Here is a 23,766-nt window from a genome sequence, read left to right as displayed (position 1 = left end):
TGGTCAAAGATCATTTACATTATGAATTTATTTTCAGAATAAAACACTTATCCTGGAAGGAAAAAATAATGACAAATTAAAACATGCTGTACATGATATTACAGTCATAATGAGTTACATTAACTTTTTTTTTCTTTATACTTCCTCCTCTTCTGTGATATTTGAGAGGAAAAGCCAGTGCTAGAAGCATTTTTTTTTTAACAATTAGGATAAAGAACTCATTTTTAGAACATTTTGATGAGCGTTCTTTGCCAATTGCTAAATTAAAATGAGTGCATATAAAGCAAAGAGCAAGCATATATTATGCATATATTTATTGATATTGAAAGCAAAGAATTTAACTGATTTCTGGAAGTGTTTGTAATATAAGTAAACTGTAAGGAATAAACAGGCAAGACTGTGGTGAAATATTACTGAAAATGTTTATCTCCAATTTCACAATACTTTGGAAGTACATTAAGATAAATCTGTATGAAGTAGTACAAGTTAAGTGTTTTTAAACATTACCAATAGCAACATACCAAATAATAAAGTTCTTAAGAAATATTTTGTATCTATTTTGTGTTTTTCTTTTGCCTTTTCTTCCTCCTAATTGACTTTGAATAACTGACAATGAATAAATTAATTTTAAGTTATAGAGGTGTAATTTTGGAGAAGATACTGTGTTCTGGCTGCCATCCAAACTATGGATTTTTTTTTTTTTGCCTTCTTGGCTTAAACCAAACTACTGCTTATAGATTCAAATAAAGATTCAATTAACAGATGTTCTGGGGAGAGTCGGATAAAAAAAAGATAAATATTTAGTGGAATGTTTATGTTGTTCAAGAAAAAATTAAATGTAGACTTACTTTAAGTTGTGGTTCTTTCATTAAGAAGCCAAGAACCAAGTTAAAGCAACAGAAACTTTTCAGTAGGATAGAAAATTCTGAGATTTAATTCACAATGTTAGATAATGTGATGCTGTATTTCTCGTGCACCAGACACTTCCATACAGCCTGTGCTAACTTTGAGTGGGCAATTAATAAAATAATAGGCATAAAGCATATTTTTAATCTATAATAGCCAACAAATAGGTAGGTCAGATTCTATGGCTGCTTCTCAGTCCTTTTTTAACTAATAAAATTTGGGTTTAAGCTGATGACTTAATGTTATTTTAATTTAACCCATATCCTGATTGTCCTGAGGCCCCCAAAATGTACAAAGAAGTCAGCAGACTCTCTTAAACCCTACTGAACATACATTGACTTCATAGGCTTTCACTATCCAGGCCAAGTGTTTGCTCATGCTTTTTACGCAACACATTCTAATGAATACAATGGGGTAGCTTTCAGGAAGGGTTTTCATGATTGAAATATGATAACTTAATATACTGCAAAAATGCATTTTTAAGAGCCTTTCAAAACCTCTATTGCACTGACAGTGAAAAAAGGAAAACAGAGCTCCTGTCCCCATGAATCACAAGCATTCGGAGGCACTGTATGAATACCTGTGACAAAGGAAGAACAGAGTTCACACAATCAAGAATACAGTACAGAAGACAATAAAGACCAGAGCTTCAATTTTATCTTCTTTAGGACCTTAGAAGAATGCAGTGGTATCTATACAACAAAGCACTAAAATGATCAGTTTTACAGCTAAAACATCAGTACACCACCATCTGTACCATGCTGATTCCAGAGACAAACCTTGGTTCATAGCAGACAACATGACAGTCTCTTTAAGAAATGGAAAAGAACACTTTGCTGGAAGTGAGAATGTCTTCCTTAATACTGAGATAATACTATGGTAAAGAATTAGGACTTGAATTCTATAGCATTTCAATGTTTTCCACGTTTGGGGAATTATAGGGTACTTTGAATTTACATTAAAATCGCCACTGCTACTTCAGTTTCCTGCAGCAAAGGTAAGAATGGTCATAGTGGGTCACTTGAGAGATCTAGTTTAAAATTCCAACTCCAGTGACAGCTAGGATGTAATGCAAAAGGATCAGGCTTGATGAGTAGGAGAGGAGACATCTCTGGGGCCTGTTCCATTCCTCAGCGTCCTCTGGTCCATATGCACACATCTTGACATCTCCAGGGGACAGTGGGCGTTATTCAGATTGTTTCAGTCAACGCTTGGTGTGCATGCTTTGAAGTATGACCCCCTTCATTAGTTTTGTTCTTCTTTCATCTGGAGACACAAGTTCTTTAACTTTTATTTCTTCTGCATGGGAAAAACTTCTTTAGGGAAAGGAATATGCAGAATTTTCATATATCCTCTTCTAAAGTAACAGCTTGCAGAATGCAAACAATATGCAGTGAGCAATTAGCTGACAAATAAAAGTAAAGCCTAGTCTGTACTTACAGAGAACAAAACAAATCGAAGACTGCAGGCTATGCAGTCACTACTCTTCATCTGAAGATGAAGGATGGTGCGAAATAGGACTGTGCTGGTATATTATCTGGGACCAGTCTGAGGGTGGGTGTTTTATATAATCAGGCTTCTAGGAGTGTGTTTCAAACCTAAGAAGAATGGGGAAAAATCATAAGCCTTCTTTTTTTTTTTTGTCCCCCTAAACCAGTGATTCACATAATGCTCTATAAACACTGAAGTAGCTGAATCAATGGCAAAAAGTTACCTTTCCAAAACCTCCTTCCAACAGAGTGAGAGGACTCCCTTGAATGCTGTGAGCCCTGTAGCATGTAGCAATGGATCAAGCACCAGGTTGGAGAGTGGCATGTCGTGCTGGAAACAGCCATGATGCCCAGGGTTATGTCACTGCCCTCCTCTATCCTGCAGTCATCTTCTCACCTCTCCTCCTCTCCTATCTCTATTTGTCTGTTTGGATAAAAAGCTTCTCAACAGCCACTCCTGCTTTACTTCCCTGTGTGTTTGTAGAGCTCTTTGAACCATAGGACCTTCATTCCACGTACTTCCAATACACAGATTACACAACGTTGCATCCTCTTGATGCACTTGTGCTTTCTTCTATTTATGGCTTGTTTGGCCTGAATCCATCCTTGGTGCATCAACAACCCATCCCTTTTCATTCAAGTCTTCCTAATACATATTCTTACTAATCAACTTGCAAAATAATGATGACTTGTATTATTTGTTAAAAACTCAAACCCCAGCTTTGCGTAAGCACAGTGACTGGTTATATCACTGACCTCATTTAGTCATAGTGGCTAAAAGGTGGAAAATCTGACCGAAACACTGTGCTTCTCCTAGAAACAGCAATAATGTGGTTGCCTCACTGAAAAGAGGAGGCATGAAGGCCTGGTAGCATACCAGGAATCGGCTTACATCTTTTGTACAGACACAGAAGTACTTATTTGGTGATGACCTTACAGAAGTCACAGTCTGTTCAATAACAGAGGTCACCATGAAGTGCTGGCTCACTGACTTCCAGGGAAGCCATTCAGAGCTGGGTCTATTTGACTGGAGACAACTGGAGTTTTATCAAATTAAGAGTATAATGTTTTCCTCTGTTCCCATACAGGTAATAGTGCTTCACTAATGTGGTTACACGGATTCTGTTCCTAAGCACCTAATTCTTCTTAAGCTGTGAAAAGACAAATTGTCTCCTGCAAATGGACTTTCATAGAACCTTGAGTAGTAAAAAGCAAACTGATGAATTCAGTTTGACAACTCATTGTTAGTTACATGCCAGCAGTTTTTTAACGCTTTGACCTTGGTGATGAAGCCTCACTCTTCATGAGCAGTCCTAATTTGACCCACGTGAAAAAGCCCATTGACCAGTCAGGGCACGCTATGTTCAAGGACCTTTCACCATCTCTGATCACACAGTGGTATCCCCAGTAGATTCATCTTGACTGCCTCTTGAATCTTTGGACTATTTGTTGTGAAAAAGAATATAAATTGCTATTCATATTAGCACACCTTCAAAACGAACACCTAATAGCCTTCCCACAATAAACTGCTGATACATTTCACACTTTCCCCAGTTCATGTAACTGTAAGAAAGAAAATAAACAAAGATGAACTAACTGGATTACCTAACGACATTGCATTTCTATAAGGTGATTTGACACTCTTAAATGAGGACAGAGGATATAGAAGTTAATACCATTTTCTCTCATCACTTGGAATCTGGACACTTGCTGTATACACAGTTCCTTTGATTTTTTAAGGAAGGAATGGATTACACTTGGTCACTTTATCATGCCTTTACTACATTTTCCTTTATAATAGCTAGCATTTGATCTTGTCCGAATTGTAAGTCTGTGCTTGTGTTCAAAGCAGAAACATTATTGAACCTGTTCATCTTCTTAATGGCTAGCTGTTGCCAATCCAGTGAGATTATCTGATTCTCTTCCACTGTGCTGTCTTTATCCATACAGCTCTGTCTCAGGAGGTTCCTGTCTTCCTCCTCTGCCATCTTGGTTTCTCTTCTCTGTCTTCCCTCTTTTAAACCTCTGTTCCTTCTGGCCCTACTCGTTCCTATAATCCGTTCACTTTTTCAGGAGCTTAAAATCTACATGGCGAGAAACAAAACAAAACAAAACAGCCAAACCCCCAAACAAAATGTTAAGTAAACGCCCAAATCCACTCTTGCCTTTCTTGTTCCTGGCTTCAGTTAGTGTTTAGGTCTAAAGCTAGGCCTGAGTCCATTAGGATGATTTGTTTGGGTAAGAAGCAAACACCATGCACAGATACAACAAAATCAGCGTCTGTTTGTTTTGGCCACGTGGGTTTGCCTGCTCAGATCACACTGCAAGAGTCAGAACTGCTCCGACTCTGAAGCTGAGAGCGAGGGCCTCACTCTGTCCTGACACATGTGATACAACCTGGAGTAACTGCACACAGCTGTAAATCCCACATGCACCAAATAAGAACTAGAGGCAAATTGTACCCTACCTTGTATGCTCTGTGTAACAGAGGAATGATTAAAAATCAGCTTCAAAGCAGAGTCCTACTTATTTGTCCTCAACCCCCTGTTAGCCTGTAAAATACACAGCCTGGAAAGCAACAGTTTGGCATACTGTTCGTTTCACTCACAGGGCTGATTCATGCCAGTAAATACTGAAACCCCACCTCATAGTTTGGAGAAGTAATTTCCATTCCATGAGTTTTGCTTGAAGCTAATACATGCTATTACAAAACATCTAAAGTAAAACTTTAACCATTTCACTCAGCCCAGCTGTGAAGTTCAAACTGCTTTTTAAAGTTAATTATCATGCTCTGACCTGCACATATGCACATGTTAAATACAAATAAATCAATATGACATGCTTATTCTTGTTTCAATTTGCTTTTTGTTTTTAAAATTAGCATACTCTTGCTTTGCCTAACAGATATACGAGTGTGATGGTATCTCACAGATTGAAGTTTTGCGTTTGTCTCTTTGTAGTTCATTTGCTATTTTACAAACCCAAAGTTCTTGAGGGAGTGTTGGAAAGCCCCATAATTTTCCTCAATGTTCCATTTTACCTTTTTATCTCTGATGTAGCTAGCACATGTGAAAAAGAAATGCAGATAGCCAGATGGCTCCCCCGTGTCCATACATACAAAAGCACTGACAAACATAAGTGACTTTAACTAATGCTGATGTTGATTCATGCTTCAGCGTATTCTTTTTGATGTCTTTTTCTAATGCTACATTATTAGGAGCATGTGTTTGTGATCTTACCTAGGAGATTATTATACTGAATTTTAAGAAGAAAAAGTAGAATTATCGTGCTTTTTTTAATTATTATTTACTGAGGCAAAAACGTTTGGGGAGGACAGTTAGAATCATCATAATTTTTAGTGTTGGTATTTCATGGTAACACTCTCCTTTTTCTTTGACTGGCATTGCCACCCATTACACATCTCCCAAAAATCTCCTAAAAGACAGGTTATTTCATATTTGCTTTGTGGTTTTCTGTGCACTTTCCTCTGAGTCACCCTGCACAGACCACAGCAAGAGGGAGAATACTGGATTAGCTGATTCACTTCTGTTGCTTGGTGTGGTGATCTCTAATTGCACTTAGTTGTGGGGATTTTCCAAAGCAGACAAGTGACTTCTCCTTTTGCCTGGGTGCTGCTGTCAGGCTGAGGCATTTGAACATCACCACATCTCAAGGATGAGCAGCATCATGTTCACAGCCACACTGCCTGCCCAGAGAACAAGCTCTCTGACGGCTTACTTTAACTGCTCTCTAGGACAGCAAATGTTCACGCGTTTCTGCATACTTTATTTGTGTTAGAGGAGGAGAACTGGAAGAGCATCAATATTTTTAAGGACTCATGATCTGGAGAGTTCAGTTCACCTGCCGGCATGAGCTCAGTCATCCTCAAGATACGATCTGAAGTGGGTCAAGCTTTTCAAAATTCAGGACCCATCTCTCCTCTGGCATCAGTTGCAAATCTGACGTTTCATTTCAGAGGAGGGGGCATCCCACACTTTCAGGTTCTCTGGGGTTATAAGTGCCTTGTAAGACTGGAATTTCTTGCTTGAAGAAAGCACTAACCTTGCTAGGCTGGCACTGAAGCCTGGGGCAGAAACTGCCTTTGAAACATGGGTGACCCTAACTCATGCACATGAGCTTTTTACACAAAGTAGCCTATGGACACAGGCCATAAAGACATCCACGTGTATAGACAAAATTTGTTTAGTAAGGGCAGTGTATTCGGGCTACTCCCTGCTCCCTGGCTATAACGCATTAGTATTATTGACTGTTTTGGTTAGTAAGGCCAGAGCATGTAATAGTTGGGAGACGAAATTGCAACTTGAACGCGTGCACCGATTCACTGCGGGTACTTGTTCACACATTTCTGCCTGTGCCACACGGCTGCGTGTGTATCGTGAGATGTGCTCCCCTAAGTATTGCTGCGATGGTTCCCTGCTGTGCAACCTGCACCGCTTCTGCTGGATCAGAGACCATCTCTCTCTGCAAAAGTGGAACAAGTTTGCACCTAGCAGGTCAGACCAGCACAGAGTATGCTTGCCAGACAACTTAGGAAAACCTAAGCCAGAACCCAAATACTGTTGTTTGGAAAAACCTCGTGGCTTTAACGGAGCTATGCTGCAGTTCACATTTTCAAGACACCTTGGGTGAGATTTTCAAAGCTGTCCCGCGGCCACGAGAGCACAAACCTCACCAAACGCGGGAAGTTTGCTCAGTATATCTTGGGGAAAAACTGAGCTTGAGCGTACGCAGCTCCCAGTCTCCGAACCGGCAGAAGAGCTTCTGAAAGCTTGCGGTGAAACTCCCGGAGCCACCGGGAGACTGAACTACAAACCTACCGAACTACTGCTCTCGCGCTCCTTTCTTACTCTTCTTCGCTCGTTTTAAGTTTCACATCGAGGAGACAATTCGGGAGGAGAAGGAAAAGAGACCGAAGCGAAAGAGAAGCAGCCCCTCCGACCGGGGCTGGACGTGACCCGGTTTCCTCCTCGCCACAGCCCTGCCTCCTTCCCTCTCTTCACAGTGACATCTACCGGCCTCCCCCGAAACCTCCCCGCTCCCCCCGCGCCGCAGCCCCTCCGCCGCTCCCCGGCGGCTCCGCTCCCAGCCCGCGGCCCGGCTCCCCGCGGGGCCGCCCCCGTCCCCCCCGCGGCCCCGCTCCCCGCCCGGCCCCGCCGCCTCCCCCCGGCGCTCGGCCCGTCGGGGCTCGCCCGGAAACTTTCCCGCCGAGTTTCCCTCCCGCCTCACAGCGAGCCCCGCCAGCTACCTGCCGCGGAGCGCCCCCCGCCCGGGGCCGGGCCGGGGGTGCGTGTGGGGGCGTCCCCCAAAAAAAGCCCTCGAGTGTGTCGTGCCCCCCCCGCCCCGCTCCGCGCTGCCGAGCGGAGCCGGCGGACCCCGCGCTGCCTGAGGCGAGGCGAGGCGGGCCGGTCGGGTCGGGTCGGTGCGGCCCCCGCGGCGCGCTGGGCGGGGTGTGGCCTCGCCATTATTTATGAGCTCGAGCCCCGATTTGCTCAGCTAATGATGCGCCGGGGGCCGCGGAGCCTCGCCTCGCTAGCGCGGCGGCGGCGGCGGCGGCGAGGGCAGGGCAGCGCCTCTAGCTGGAAAGCGGAGCCTTCCCCGGCAGCGCCCGGCCGCTGCCCGCTCGCTGCTAGGTGCTTCCCTGGGGGCTGGGGAGGAGCGCTCCCCGTGCCGTAGGAGCCCAGCTATCGGGATTATTTTACAAAGGAGCCGGCAGTACCTTTGCAGCCACCGGGAAGGGAGACTTCTCTTTTTATTTTTCCATTTTTTTTCCCTCCCCACAGTAAGCCAGGTTTGGAATTAAAATGTTCTGGTAGCAGGAGTGGAGCCCATAAACTGATAGAAACCAGATAGAAATCTGTATTACTGGTTCCTCCAATAGCTGGGTAAGCATAACTGAAAGTTCTCTTTCTTTGCTGTAATAGATGTGAAATGTGTTTGATGTTTGGATTTTCCTGCTGTTCACAGATAGTTGAAGCAATATTTTCCAGATTAGCGTAGTCTGTGTTTGGCGGGGGTTTTTTTCCCCTTTCTTTCCTTTCTTCTGCTGAGTGATTTTCCTTACAGGATTTAAGGGTAGGGCTCTGCCCGTAGCGGATGACACCTGCGCAGCACTTCACAGCAAAGCTATAGAATACTTTCCAAAAGCAATACAGCAAGCCGAAAGCGACCTCCGTGGCAGGAAAACTTCACCGCTTCACTTTAGTAGCGGTTTGCCGGTTTGTTTACAGTTAGAATAAGGCATAAGAGCAGAAACGTGATTAGATATTGCCTTTTGTCTGTCCCAAAAGATTCTTTAAAAGTACTTGCAAGGTTTTAGGTCTGTGGGTTGTCAGCAGAGATCATGTGCACAGGGCATGCTGAATATAGTATCATGACTTACTGAGATAAATTCAGAACTGGGATATTAGCCCAAACCGAGAGTCAGACCTGCAGTGAGTTTGTGTTCAGTTACCAGGTATGTAAATCTCTGAAATTAAACCTATTTCCATTAGGTAACTCAGATGTCAGACACCCTGAGGTACCTTTTTGGCTCCATGTGCATTTATTATTTATGTGTCTAACAGCTGGGTAGGAACCACGCAGCTCAGAATTTGAATCTTGTATTTGCCTGTCACTTCTGTGTTAATGGTGAAGACCTGCAATTTGAGCAATGAAATGTAGCAATGTTTCACTCCCGTAACTGCACTAGAATTGGCAGGAGGCATGAGAGTGGGAGGGAAAGAGTGCTGAAAGGTTTTTGTTATTATTCTTTCCTATAATATCATTCAGAGGAAGAGAGAAAGCCACACACTTGTTACTTGTTCCTCTTTGACTTTTTATCTCTAGTGCAAAGAAAGCATAGTGCTACTACTGTAAAATACTAATCCCATTGCATCTGTTAAATCACATGTTCTGTATGATTGGCTATTTGTTTTGGCCTGACAAAGAAATTTTATCAGGATTTACTGGCATTTCTCTCTTAGAAGAGCGGTAAGTTAGAAGACATCCCATGGGCTAGTCACAAGGTTTTAAATTTAAAGCCCACAAAGCAGCATTAATACTAGAGTTCATGCAGCCTGTTTAAAAATTATTCTTGGCGAAAACTCTGCAACTACCATTCTATTAGTTAACAGACCCTTAGAGATAATTTGGAACTGGGCCAGAATGGATATGTTTCTCCTGTAGAGCTGATCTGTAGCTGGCAAATTTCTGACACTGGTGTTTTTGTCAATTAGCAGAGTTGTAGCATTACTTGATCTTCATGCATTTCTCTGTACTCCAGAGCAAATCGTGAAGGAGAGTTTAGAGTGTGGGCTACAGAGCTGTGCGCTCACTTGCATGCTCTCCGTCCCACCCCCAACTTCGTACGAAGTTCTCATGCAGAGAGAAGCCTTTCAAAACGATTTACAGTGAGTGGGTAGGGAATGACAGAAGTAGTAATGAGATACGGGGCTTTTACCAGTAAGTCAGTGGTGTGGATCCAGCCCAAATTGGCGTTGACCTAAAGTCATCCCTGCCTGACAGCTGGTTCCTGCCATGCTGTGGTGGTTACAGCCGGTTCTTTTAGGACAGGTGTGAATCTCAGAGGGACCGAATGAAAAAGCGTGTAGAAATACTGGCTTCCACTGGAGGGACTGTAGTGCTAGAGCAAAGCTGAGGTAAAGAAGTGTAAGATGATTGCACAGGCAACAAAATTCTTGATGAAATAAATGTATAGCCTTTAATGCTGTCTTCTAGCTGTAGGGTTTATATCCTTCAAGGTGCTTCCGGTTACCATGGACTCAAATATATCACCTGATTAACCAGTAAGTGGTGTCTAGTAGAAGGGCTGTTGATGCCAAAAAGAGAAAATATATATAAGCAGGAAAGTAGAATGGGCCTAAAATCAGGGTGTGTTTTATTCTCACTTTTGCAGCTGAGCTGAAGAACAAAATTGTTATCATAGGTAAAATGAAATTTGGACTTTACTGGTTTTGGAGAGATGAAGTTTAGGAGCATTATAGATATGCAATACTCAGCTTCTAAAGTCTGCTGGATTTTATGGGTCTGGTCCAAAGTCCATTGGATTTGATAGGAAAGTGCCACTGACTCCAGTGAGCTCAAGCCCTTCCAAAGCTAAGAAAAGATGCAGATTTGTTTTGGGGTGTTTTCTGGTTCTCTGAGGAGCTCAGTCTTCTCAGCAGCTAAACCCTATAAAATGAATGTAGATTCAGCAGATATGCAGGAGTAGCAGAAGTATCACATGTAATGCACTGTCCAACACTGGCTATTCTTAGTGCTCTGTAGAAGCCTATGAGAGCAGGTAAGCATCCCAAAAGAAGCTAGCCCAAAAAGCAAATGTTGACTAACAGTTTCAAGCATGTTGAAATACTTTTGGTTTAAATGGTTTTGAAATTAGTGACGTACGTAGTCAAGATTTCATATTAAAAGAAGATCTAGAGGGCTGTTAGAGCACTTGAGTTACTAAAACTTAAAGCTCATTTCCAAGCACCTTTGATTTCAAATGTTAAAAGAAAAAAACACCCAACAACCCAAACCTGTCCTGTGCCCTGCCCCCCCCCCCCCCCCCAAACATGAGAGGGAGATCAAATATGATGTAAAGTAAGGAGAGACATCTAAAAATATCAGCCAGCTTTTTATTCGTGAAACTTTATCTCCTGTCCTTGCTTTGCTCTGCCTTGACATTTAGTATAATTATTTTTCCAGCAGGTGGAATTGTCCTTATTTAAATAAACTGAATCTAATGCTCTAGTGTGCCTTAGCCAAAGCTCAGGCTCTGTTGGTTCACACTAACAGGCAGAGAGCTCCTTTTGTGCCAGCACAGAAGACCGCTGGGGAAAACCATTTTCAGATGTACAAAGGAAAAACAGAAGCGCTGTACCTCCTTCACATTATCATGTATTATGGCTTCAGCTGGAAGAGCTTTCTAACACAGATCTTTTTGTAGTATTGTTTTTGCTCCACAAAATTGTATAACAACAGTAATGTGCTATCTCTGTCTTTCAGGTTTCGTTTCTTGGATATTAAGTTGCAAATCTGAAGAGATGGCATTTCTTGCACTGCACGTGTTGATTGGGATATTTATTTACTTCAGCAGTGTAAAAGGATCTTCCCAGCCTCAAGCAAGGGTGTTTTTAACATTCAATGGTAAGAAAGAAGATAAACATTCTTAAGCAAATGTTATGATTGAACATTTTCTTCTTCCCCTTAAATTCAATAACTGAGTTGAAATGGGCTTTTTGATCTGTGTCCACAATTGTTATTTTCAGTTTGTGTTGCTGAGGTGCCTGTCAGCCTAAATTTGATATTTACCTCAAGTTCATTGCTACTATAGGTACATAATTAATAATACCTTGTCTTTATTTTGAGAGTTATTATGGCTTACTAACGACTAAAGGTTTTACTTCTTATCCTTAATTTTGTTTGGGAAAGATAATAGCACCTGGCATGTAGTGGAGGTTATTAATGATTTGAGCTGCTTTCATTCGGTGCCCAACTGAGACACTTTGTACTCTGAAAATCAGGCTGCCTGAAGGTTTACCGAGACAGTAAGCCAGGCACAGAGTCCTTTGACAAAGTATCATTCCTTGTGTGCTTTATACGATACGTCAGATGTACATAGCATGTGGCAATCACGGATGCCTGCATACTGTAAGAAAAGCAATCAAAATTAATATTTTCAAAAGAAAGGTGTTTTTACTTCTGACGTGATGAGCCGTTCCTTATTGCTGCAATTACCCCACTATTACTTTAAGAGTAAGGTAGTTTATTCTTCTAGTATGAATCCCTGTCTTAAATGCTGATTTTAGCCACCACTTCAGAATATGTGTGTTCTTCAGGCTTACAGTTTCTGTTAAATTTGAGGAGAAATTTTCTGTCACTATAGGGGCAGTGGCTTTCTTCAGCATGCTGCCTTTTCTGTGATTGTCTTCAAGGCATGAGGCCTTGCTGCTCCCTGCACCGGTACCGTCTGCACTAGGATGGTTTGTATGGCTCACGAGTGCAGGGATGCCCTGCAACTGCCATGTCCTGCCATGGGAATATTCTGTGTGCTCTGAATAGTCTTTAAAAAATCCCTTTACAAATAATCAATCACAGCTAGTAAGTATCTCCAACTGCTATTTGCCGCAATGATCATACCTATGTACTCTTGAGTCTGAGAGACATCTGGCAGGAGACCTGCCAAGTTTGACCTTCCACAAATACCAACCAGCAGACTGAACAATTACAAGATACTTCATATTGTAGAGTATAGGGCCCTCAGCTTATGAGCACAATACTTAATAGGTGTAAATTAGCATGGTTCCAGTAAAAGCAATAGTAGAAATTGCATTCCAGGAGGGAACTGCCAAATGAAGAAGTAGGTGGGAATTTCTTTTCCTTGCTTAAGTAATGCCGACTTAGTGTAGATGGTACTGATTCAGCACAACTCAACACAGAAGCAAGTTTGGCTGTGGTTGTGTGCTACACCTGCAGGTTTGTCACAGTTACGCAGAACAGGCTGATTCAGAATTCCACGTCATGTCCATGGTGGCCTTGAAAGTAATCTAGGCTTCCCCTGATCTCTGGTATAAGCATGAAGTAGAAAGTGTTCAGGTTTTGCGGTATTCAACCTTGTGAATGGGAAAGAATCATAATGAGAGGCAAATAGGATGGGTAAAACTGAGTCTGTAGCCTCAGTGAAAGTTAGGGGAAAGTAAGTCTCACCAGAGCCTTGCAATACTATCTGATTATCTTAAAATGGATGTTTTACCTTCTCTAACACTTATCTCAACATTTAACCTTAAAAAAAAAAACCCCAAACATTTTAAAGTTCTTGATTTTTAATGGGTCTTTCAAAGTCACAAAAGAAAGACATTAATTATGCATTTTATAATATGACAAGTAATGTCTGAAATAAAGGGCTGACCTTTTTTGTATAATATAAAAACACTAATTTTATTTTTAAGCCCGATTTCCAGATGGTAAGAAACAGTTTCATTATATGAAAAGAGTTTGCAGGTTGTCGTGTATAACAAGGTAATGGCCCCACCAGTAGTATGAACTTCTGTTCTATAAATCTTCATTTATTTACATGGGTACTGATATAGGAGAAAAGGATGAAACTTTGTATTGTTCTGTAGCCAAGTGTGATAACACACTCTTTCTGCATAAGCTCCGTCATAGCTTATTGTTTTTAAATCATGTAGAAATATCAAGTTATTGGCTGTCTCCATGCCCTGAGAAGTTGTCAGTTTTTATGGAGAATTGTCACTCTTTTAAAGTGCATCATTTGAAAATAAAACTATAATTAGGACTCCTTATGTTTTAAATGACATTAGACAATAAAGACAAGTCATTCAAGCTTAGGATACTTACATGATATTTTTCAAGCTCTGAATTGGATTTGGCTTGGTGTCTATAATTACATTGCGTAAGTTTTGGGGGTAGAATGTATACAGGAGGAGAAAATGAGTGATGCTTTTCAAAGCTAACCTGCTCCTTCAGGATCAAGTCAATTGAGCTTATTCACATTGCAGCATTTCTCATGGGAAAATCCAGCAAGTATCTTGACCTATTCTGTTGTTCATCAGGAAAGATAAAAATGCGAATCGTTTGAATCATGGGCTGCTTTTCTCTTTGCCATCTACTTCATTAAGAATCAAATGTAATTAAAAAGTAAGCCTGGGTAATACCTCAAGAGCCTGATAATAGGGATTTTGCAATTAACTTCAATGGATGAAGGACTGCAACCCTAATTTCTATTTTTGAAATCAAAAGCCTGGCCCCTTGTCTAATTAAAATGTAGTTCATGACTTAGCTGAGATTGTTAAATGTACGTTTGACATGAGTGTGGAACTTACTGCTGTCTGCACCCTGAGTGTCTTGAAAATTGCACTGCCGTACAGAACCCTGAGGCCTGATTTCTATTGCTTTGCACCTTGTATAGCCATTTACTTGGATGAAAGGAAGGGCCAGGCTGGAACTAAACTGCATGCTTCGCACAGGTATATGTGGTTATACATGGCACTAGGCCTACAGAGGATCAGGCAAAAGGATTCTCACCTTGCTTGGAATGATCTGTCATGAGCTAATTGTCCTGTTCAGCTGAGATGGCTTGAATCATCAATATTTGTACAACATCTGCACTTGAAAAGCCACTGCAGTTGAAGAAAGAAAGATGGCTCCAGCTTTTTCTGATTCTGAAACTGCAAAGATGTGAAGCCTGGGGTGCAGCAGCCCCAGCAGTGTTGGGGAATCATCTGCTGCATTACCATGGAGCATGCAAGAGTGAGGGAACCTGGGATGGGGGAAGCAAAGGACTCGCCGTGTCTCCCTACACTATTAGGATACCATGCCCCCTCCTCTTACCTCTTCTGGCTCCTTGTCTGCAGAATAATCTTCCTTAGTCTACTTAAATCACCCATCATAATTTAAAGCACCATAGTTTATTTTCTCCCCGTAGCAAAAGACTTACCTTATCTGTTTATGAACTATCAAGTATAATGCCTGCTGTTTCTCAAGCTGCATGCATTCCTCCTCGTTACTGCACGTTCCTGAACAGATAATTGGGAGCTGTATCCTTCAGTCTTCACAGGGGCAAAACCTTTCTCAAATCAGCGGGAGTATTACCAAAATAAGAAAGGAGTTATTTGACTCCAGGATAGTGTCGGACTTTCATTTCATTCCAACTCTCATTTACATTTTGGGTTTTATTGCAGCCCTACAATGTTGGGCCATACCATTTTAACATCAGATTCTGAATTGGTCAAAGCAGTTCCAGAACTTATTTTTGAAAATGCACTCAAACAAATCTTCTTTGAGCTTTGAATTTATATGGAGACACACAACCAAATGATAATTTCACAATTTACTGGGAACATTTCATGCATTCCTACGTAAAATGTCTGGTCAAGCAGATATTTCCCATGCAGATTCTCCCATTGTCTCCAGTGAAAATTCCATATGAGAAGTGGATCAAGGCTAATTTGCAGACGGTTTTGTTCCTCTTTTTGTCATAAAATTACTAGAACACGTAAAGCACTTTTAAGAAAGTATCAGTCAGCTTCATTAATGACAATTAAAAAGCATAAAATGTCACCAGAGCAACAGCAGCACTTATTCAACTGTCAACATATTTTAAAAGATTTAATGCAACCCCTGTGGTTACCCTCAAGGAAAAATAAAGGAACTGAGAACCATTTTCTTTGAGCTCTTGAGCAACAGCAGTACAACTTGTTTTTAAACAATCCCTCATTGTAATGTTAATGTTACCACAGTTAATAAAAAGTTCATTTATTATTTGGGGGACTTTGTGCTGATGACAGTCTAGTAGGCAACGGTTTATGCTCAAATAGTTGATTGGATCTTTGGTGGTGTCCATGGAATGAAAGTTACTTGCAAAATGAAGTAGAGGTAAAGCATTTAAAAAGAAAAAAAAAAAGAAAAGAAAAAGAGAGAGAGAAGAGAGAACCATGGTTTTATTTTTGTTTATATGCAGAACTCATACAGAACTCTCTTGAGTGTTTATATAGTTGCATAATTTTCAGCAAATTGTGGGTCAGATTTTATCAAAAGTAACTGATTTGTGGCTTTCACAGCTTTATGGATCTTAAATAATATTAATTTATAAAGCGTTGAACACCAACCATGTGAAAATTCTTCCCCTTCAATTGTCTTGCACTGAAGATCTAAAAACTTAACTCACTTTTGAATACTGTCAACTAGAAATAAAATTCTTTCTTACCTGTAATAGTGTAGTTGGTATTTTTACATTTGGTTGAACTGACAACTTTGGTTGTTCTTAAAGACAAATACCTAATTTATGAATTGAAGTCTTTAGGGGTCATTTTTAGACTTAATCTTCCCCGTGTATGGATTTTTTTTCTTGCTTCGTCTTTTTTTTTTTCCTCTCTGTTGTTAAAATAAACAGAGACATAATGCAATAAATCTTTCTTACTTGTATAGAAATCGAATTACCTGAATAAGCTATGAGTTAAATGTAAAAAAAAAAAAAAAAAAAAAAAAAAAAAAAGAAAAAAATTTCAAATCGATACTAAGGGAAGCGTGTAAAAAGCTCAGTATTCTTTCTAGAGTTCGATGGGTAGAGGTCGCACACACCAAATGACATTGAATCTGCTTATTTTCACACTCACTCTTGTTCTATGGCGGTGTCACTGACTTGGCTTCACTGTCATTATTGTTGACATGAGTGTACAGGAGAGAAGAATTTCATGCATTTTTTCTGTATTTAAAGTTAGATTGTACCATGTGCTGTGACTGCAGTTATGAAAACGATCATGCAATAAAGGTGAAGTCACAGGCGATGTTTGGTCCAGTTCTTTGTTCTCTGAAGTTACTAAAGAGGTACCCTCATAGGAAAGCACAAATAAGTACATGGTCTTCAAGGTAATTAGTTCTCAGGCCCCAAATTTAGGGAAAAAGCTTATAAATGTAATCCTACTCTTGGATGAAGAGCTCATCCAAATTTTACAAAGTTTGAGAATACTTGAGTGTTTCTTGCATGGTAAAAGTAGAGCTGTTATCTAAGAAATTACTTCCTTTAATCTCTTTCTGTTCCCCAGTTCAGTTAATTTGACCTGTATCTGAACCATCTCTCTTTTTTTTTTTTATTTTGGTATGGAAAAATCAAACTTTATCTTAGAACGTTTTGACAGATTCGACACATCTTGGCTCTCTCTACTTGTCGTAGAAGAAAGCAGCTTATCTTGGCCAATTCCACTGCTCTCTCATTACAATTCTCCCTTGTGTTGCCTGTCCAAGGCAAATGCTGAAGTCCCTACATGGGCAGTTATAGTGCCATTATTGTACAACACATCTTCTTTTATGTTTAAAAAAATGCGATGAGAGAAAAATGGCATCGACATTTCTAATACCCTATCTTTTTCAGGACTGCTCAAGTACCAGTAACAAGAGCTCCTCTGTGAGCCATTTCCATACTGGATGAGTTCACAGTGCACTTTGATATGTGGTGCTGCACAAGCCTTTTTGTGTATCAGATGTAATTAGTGACGTGACTCACAATAATTACTCATTTTATTGAAGTGCGTTGACTGAGATCCTGCCCTGAATAAATACATAGACCAAGACCTTATCCTGTCATTTGAACCGGCCGTTTCCTCAACATGTGTATTTTGTTCTTTTTGATGCTGACTTTCCAGTGTTCTCAATAACACTCCTTAATAAAACGACTAGCCACTCTTTCTCAGGGCAAGGCCTTTGTCCCAGGGACAGAGTTTGCTGATTCACAGTGTGCCTTCTCATCTCATCTTACATTGAGACGGCAGTGGCTGCAGCAGTCACCAGGTTAAAAGAAGGCTTGTGTGTTTTCCCCTGCTCTTCCGATTACAGAGTTGGGGTCTCAGGGATGCAACTGAGGAGTGAAAAATAGTCCCTTACCTGTGTGAATCAGTGTGATGTTGGATCTTCTGTCTTACTGTGAAGTGTGCAAATCAAGATAAGTGCGTGTTTGCAGTAACGAAGTGAACAATGGTGATTAATGGAAGGTTTACACCATCTGTCCTTCCTCTCTTCCCTTTCAGTGCAATCTTGGTACAATTGCATTTGCATCATTACTTCATCTGCCATTGATATGGCTTCTTCCTGGAAGCAGAAATCCTGCTTACTGGTTTACTGAGGCTAAGACTCTGGTATCACAGTGGAAGGAAGATAAGGAGTGATAGCTTTGCCTCTCCCGTGAAACCATGGGACCATTTAGAGAATTTAGGGTTTTTTCTTATCTTTGTGAATATAAGGCTAACTATCTCTCCTTGAGAAGTCTCTTGCTTCTTGTGTGCATAAGGTTGATGGAGGTTATGTTTCCTGTCCCTTTGACAGAAGCTAGTATTTGGGATATTCCCAACTGCTACTCTCACCCAGCAAATCAGTTATGCAAAAGTGAGTGCTACAAAGGCTCCTCGATTACCACAGTTAACACCCCAGATTATGCCTAGATTATTTTCAGAAACACGGTATAAATATTTTTAACTAATGATCTTAAAATAATTATTTTATATTCCAAGACAGTGATGCAAACAGGAGACAACAATTTGAAGAAATGTCTTGCTACCGTCTTACATTTTATCTACCAGAAACTGTAGCCCACGGTATTTCATCATTATCTGAAAAAACCCTTTTCTTCTGGAACCCCTCAGCAAACCATCTTGACAGAAAAATCTCTGGAACAGCATTTCACCGGTACACAATTCCAGTGAGTGCAATCAGGGAGTGCCAAGAAATGCAGGATCTATTAGGAACTCTGTGTGTTGTTAGGGAGAGAAAGTGAATTTCAGACCTGGTGTGTGAAGGCCCTCAAATCACCACGAGCTTAGAGTTTGGTCTATGAGCACCTTTCAGGGCTGAGCTCTTACTTCTTAATTTGGCCACCATCTCATGAATGTGATATGACATTTTTAATGATGTCGGTAATCCTGGGGAAGGAAGAATGGTATTGGTTTGGGGTTTTCTTTGTTTTTATTTGGGGGGTGTAAGTAAATACTTCATATAAGACACACTATTTTTATGAGAAGTTTATACTTCTACTACAAATTTCAAATGCAAATATGATTTCGTGAAATGCAACAATTAGAAATAGTTTGGAATTAATACCCAGACTTTTGAACTCTTCTGCTTCATCTTGCTCACTGCTCTGGGATAAATGATTGCCTCACCAAAATTATCTTCTAGAATGTGGATGAGAAGACATCACAATCACCCTGGACTGCCAAGTTGCTTAATGGAAAAAAAATGTGTCTTGGCAGTTAATTTTATTTAAAAAAAAACCAAAAACCGAAATTAAGCTGAAGCCAAATTCTTTAACTAAAGGCATCACTTTCAGACATTAAGAGGGTCAGACTGGCATTCTGAAATGAAGAAAAGAAGTACTTTGCTTTAGAGTTACACAGTAAATGTGTGACATACTAAAATCCACTTTCAACTATCTCTTGTCTCAACTGTTGTCTCCTTTTAGTATTTCCTTCGCAATTTCATAGTTCCTATATTGCTTTGCAAATGCAACTGAAAAAACCAAGGTCTTGTAAATCCTTCCCTGAGAGTAATTGGCTTTCTTAGTCACCTGTTTTTCTGATCATTTGTTGTTGTTTCTTAGAATTTTTTTTCTTTTGCTTAATATCATTTCCCTTTACCATTCTTAATGAAAAATAGATTTGTTTTTAAAAGCTTTGAGTTATGCAGAATAGATCAATTTCTGTCAGCTCAGAATCAATTAAATTGGGCAAATATTTGGCTTCTTTTAACATCTGTGTAAATCAGGCTATATGTCTCAGTCTCCCAGCTTAAAGGAGCTGCAAAGTTAGATTTACAGGGATAAGGGAAATATGTGAGGCAAGTGTCTGATCGCTCGTTCAGTTCAATGGCTGAGAATGACGAGGTTCGTTTTCTTTCCTTCTCATGTAACAGACCAAGAATGCAAAGGTTTGAACAGCAGAAGAAGATAAATATCATGGTATATATGCACTCAAAAATTAATAGTGTAACAGGAAACAAAGATGGAAAGATAGTAAAATAGATGTTTTCATAATCCTGCAGTAATTTATTTTTAATGCAAAAAAGCACGTGTATTCAAAACACTGTATCATACATATATCAATATGTATGCCTGCTTTTTCTGCTTTTTGATCCCAAACATTTTACTAGGTGTGAACTTAAAACTGATACAGAAACTCCTTGAAAACAGCTATTGATCTCAGAAGAGAACAGGAGTGGAGCTTCCTTATCCTCTAGTGAGCCACAGCCAGCCGGGGAATGAAACACGGTGTTTTTCTTGGGGGAAACACTGTCACACACTTCTTTGGCCTTTCCGGTGCATTTCATTGACACAGGATAGTTCATAACACATTTGATTTCTACAGTTCTTAGAAATTCCTCCTTGTCTGAAATAACCAGCCTGCGTGCCTGTCATTGCAGTTTTCTGAGATAGCCTCTGTGTTAGTATGTTGAGTGCTCTTACAAGGCACGATATCAAATTAGTATACAAAAATGTGAGCACTTGCATCTTCAGAGTGGCACTTTCTGGCTTGTTAATATCAACCAATTAAGATGTTATTTTCAAGGAGAGGCTTGGCATTTTTTCAAAAATTTACTTTTTGAGGCCTGAAAAGGATTTAGTTGGCATGGAGAGCTGATCCCAGGCTTAGACTTTTAGATGGCTTCAACGTGAACACAGCTGGAATTTTTTAAGCTGATTCGGCTAAAAACCCACTTCCTGCCACTGTTGAAAATAATGCACCATCTTTTTTTTTTTTTTTCCTAAAGCAGACAAACCTACAGCAAAGACAAAAGAGTTTAAAGCCCTCATGAGGTGTTTTATTGTGGTTTGCATTAGGGAAATAAAGCTGTGCATACATGACTATAAAATACAAAAATGAATATGCCTGTAAAGCCATTACTTCTGATTTAATTACTTATCATCTTTATAGTTGTGTTATGTCCCTTTAAAATGAGAATGGTGTCAGCCATTCATTTCTCCAATAGAAACCTTGGGTTTTTTAGGGATATTTGCAAATGTAAGACTTTTTCAAACATAATTTTCAAAGGGAGAGTAGGAAAAGAATCAAATGTCAATGATTTTTATTTTGTTGGATGTTTCTTCAAACTCCCTCTTTACTAGTTCCTGATCTCGGGTAAACGTTTTCTTAAGCTCACACAGGCAGCTGACAAAGTTTTTTCCTAAAGTGGCAAAACTGCATAAAATTGCAAAAATAATGTGAAACTTTCAGATGTGGTCAGGTATACCACTGCCTGCACTACAAACTTGGCCAGCATGATTTGGCCCACTAGCCAGGTCCAACAAACAACAGGCTTTCTATCTGGTCCCATCTTTTCCTTGGAGACACTGGAGAATCTTTGCTTGCACAGTATGTGCTCCCTTAGCTGATGAATTCTACCTCCCACCCCAGCACCCTGAAGATGAGCAGTGAGTTCATGAAGCACTAGCATGGCGCTTATAGAAGAGAAAGAACGTGAGTCTTGTTGCATTTGTGTGTATATATGCAACTGGACTAGTTAAAGTTGCTGCTGTGTCCACTTCAGTAAAAGCAGGCGCTGGGGGAGAGGCGCAAGCACAGGAATTCAGCATCTCCTCAGCAGCTGGGGAGAGAAGACCACCCTGATGCAGGAGCTCTGAGGAGGGTTTTATAGAGGAAGGTTGTGCCAGCTGAATCAATACTAGGGCAGGTTTCATACCTACTGTGGTAATTTACATAGATATGTGTGTGTGTGTGTGTGTGATCTAATAGAATTAAATATTTATTTTTAAAAAAGCCCAACTTTTCTTGAGTTGGATTTGTTTGCAGATACAGGAATCTGCCACAAATGATGACTTAATTTCCATTTGCTATTTCAAAAAAAAATACATTTCATTCCAGATTCTCAGGGTGTCATTGCCAAAGAACTGTCCCTCGTAAGAGCACTACAGATACATCCAGCACTGCAGTACAGTGATGAGATCTCTCTCCATTATTATTATTGTTATTGTTATTGTTATAATTGTTATTATTGCTATATTTGTGCTTCTATTGACTGCATTTTTATTGGTATTGGTATATTGGTATTAGTATTGGTATTGGAGTTAGGCATTGAATGCTGGTTATGAGGCAGCCTGTCCTTCTTGCATACTCAGTTCCTCTCTTATCTTGTCCTTAAAGAGGTGAAAGAAGTCTGCCTGGACTTGTCCAACAGGCAAGCAGCTGAGTTTTTTCTTTTCACTCTGCGTGGTGACTGAAGGACCTTTGCTTTAAGGTTATCCTCTTTCTACACATGAGGGGACAGTGGCTTTGGGAGGGGTTTGTGGCTTGCCTATGGCTGTTGAAAGCTTCCCGAGCCAGATGGAGAAAACTCCCTTTCAGATCAGGTTGGATGTGAGAGAAAACCTCTAACAACTAAGATCAACTAAACTTGAGATTGTGGGTAACATCAATAAACCACAGCACTCTGAATAAACAAGGTGGCCACTCACTGTTTACCATTCCCTTTGCTTATTTTTCCTGCTCTGTGTCTGTGATAGCCCCAACCTGTTTGCTGAGCAGCTGAAAATGAGTTTTGTTCAAAGTGGGTCTAATTCTTGGTTGATAGGTAGGAGTCCTACGTGGAAATGTGTGAAAGAGAAATAGCAGATTGTGGGACATTTTTTCTCTAAAGGGCCCTTTCAAGGAAGCAGCTATTCCTCTGTGGAGGGTGAGGGGGTGAGGTAGCAGTCCCCAAGCGGTGAAAGTGTCTTGTGGAGATTACTCGCAGGCCCAAGGAGTTGGGATGAAGTTTATTGTGTATTGAAGTTATTATTATGAAGCCCCAGCTCACGTTGCATGAGAACATTCAGCCATAATGTCTGCTCTAGAGGTAGTCTCCAGCTCCTTTGAAGCTGACTTCAGATCTGATACCAGGTTTTCTCGTGCTGAAGAAAGTACACATGTGTATTCTCTTTAGGCTCAGTTGGGAGGCAAAATATTAATTTTCTACGCAAGAATTGAGCATAGTTCTGGCTAACTGTGTCATTTATACGTTAAAGTTTTCTGCATCATGCCGATTTATTTGTTTTGATTTGTGGAGGAAAGAGGTCAGGGAAAGAGATTGCTGTGTCCAGTTTTGGGCCCTCCCAGCGTAAGAGGTGCTGGCGAAATGGAAGAAGCCCGGTGAGGGACCGCTGATCTGTTATGGGTGCTGGAGCACGTGGAGGAAAAGGAGAGGCTGAGACATCTGAGCTTCTTCAGCCTGGAGAAGAGAGGGCTATCTTCAACCGTCTGGTGGGGAGAGTATAGAGAGGACAGAGCCAGACTCTTCTCAGAAGTGCACAGTGACAGGACAAAAGGCAAAAGTCTCAAGTTTTAGCAAAAGAAATTCTGTTTAGATGGTAGGACTTTTTTTCTTTTTTTTTTTCTCCATGAGCATGGTGAGACACAGAAACAGGTTGTACAAGGAGGCAATGGACTCTCCATCACTCCAGGTATTTGAAACTCAGCTAGACGAGGTCCTGTGCAAACCCATCTCACTTCAGTAGCTAACCCTGTTTTGAGCAGGATTTTGGCTGACATAACCTTCAGATGTCCTTTCCAGCCTGTGTGCTTTGTGGTTCTGTGATTATATCAGCGATCAGTGGGTGCGAGTATTAAGACGTTGGTATCTATTTTGGCAGTGTTTCCAGCACAGCTTATCTACTAAAGCAGTTCTGAAGAAGAAAGTTAGCTTTTCTCAAAAAGGTCAGAAATCTGACCCAAATGACCTGGCAGACTGTGTCCACAATGCAGCTATAAACACTCAACATCAGGAATTTTTATTTAGATGCCTACTGCAAATTATTGTGCCTAAAGTGCGGGTTTCCAAGTTTGAAGCCTTGCATGTTGTGTGAATTGTTCTC

At 40.6% G+C, this 23,766-nt stretch overlaps 1 protein-coding gene and 1 long non-coding RNA gene across 3 annotated transcripts in view; one reads left to right on the top strand and one right to left on the bottom strand.

Annotated features, from left to right (window-relative positions):
* Nucleotides 1-1,543: 1,543 nt before the first annotated feature.
* LOC128143437 (uncharacterized) lies at nt 1,544-7,418 on the bottom strand. The gene is made up of 3 exons (XR_008235753.1): nt 7,265-7,418; nt 4,864-4,964; nt 1,544-4,480 (listed from the first exon to the last, which is right to left on the bottom strand). It is a non-coding gene; the product is annotated as an uncharacterized LOC128143437 (long non-coding RNA).
* Nucleotides 7,419-7,912: 494 nt separating this feature from the next.
* SEMA3C (semaphorin 3C) overlaps nt 7,913-23,766 on the top strand; it is a 123,993-nt gene continuing 108,139 nt past the window's right edge. The window contains exons 1-2 of one of the 2 annotated variants that reach the window (XM_052790200.1): nt 7,913-8,299; nt 11,403-11,543. In XM_052790200.1, the coding sequence (XP_052646160.1) occupies nt 11,441-11,543 (103 nt within the window). In that variant the 5' untranslated portion in view covers nt 7,913-8,299; nt 11,403-11,440. Of the gene's footprint in view, nt 8,300-8,763; nt 8,872-11,402; nt 11,544-23,766 lie in introns of those variants that run through there. The other variant, XM_052790201.1, reaches the window with a different exon arrangement.

The sequence above is a fragment of the Harpia harpyja genome, chromosome 6 (assembly GCF_026419915.1).
Source record: "Harpia harpyja isolate bHarHar1 chromosome 6, bHarHar1 primary haplotype, whole genome shotgun sequence".
Taxonomy (NCBI): Eukaryota; Metazoa; Chordata; class Aves; order Accipitriformes; family Accipitridae; genus Harpia; species Harpia harpyja.
This window is presented reverse-complemented; position numbering and strand designations above follow the sequence as displayed.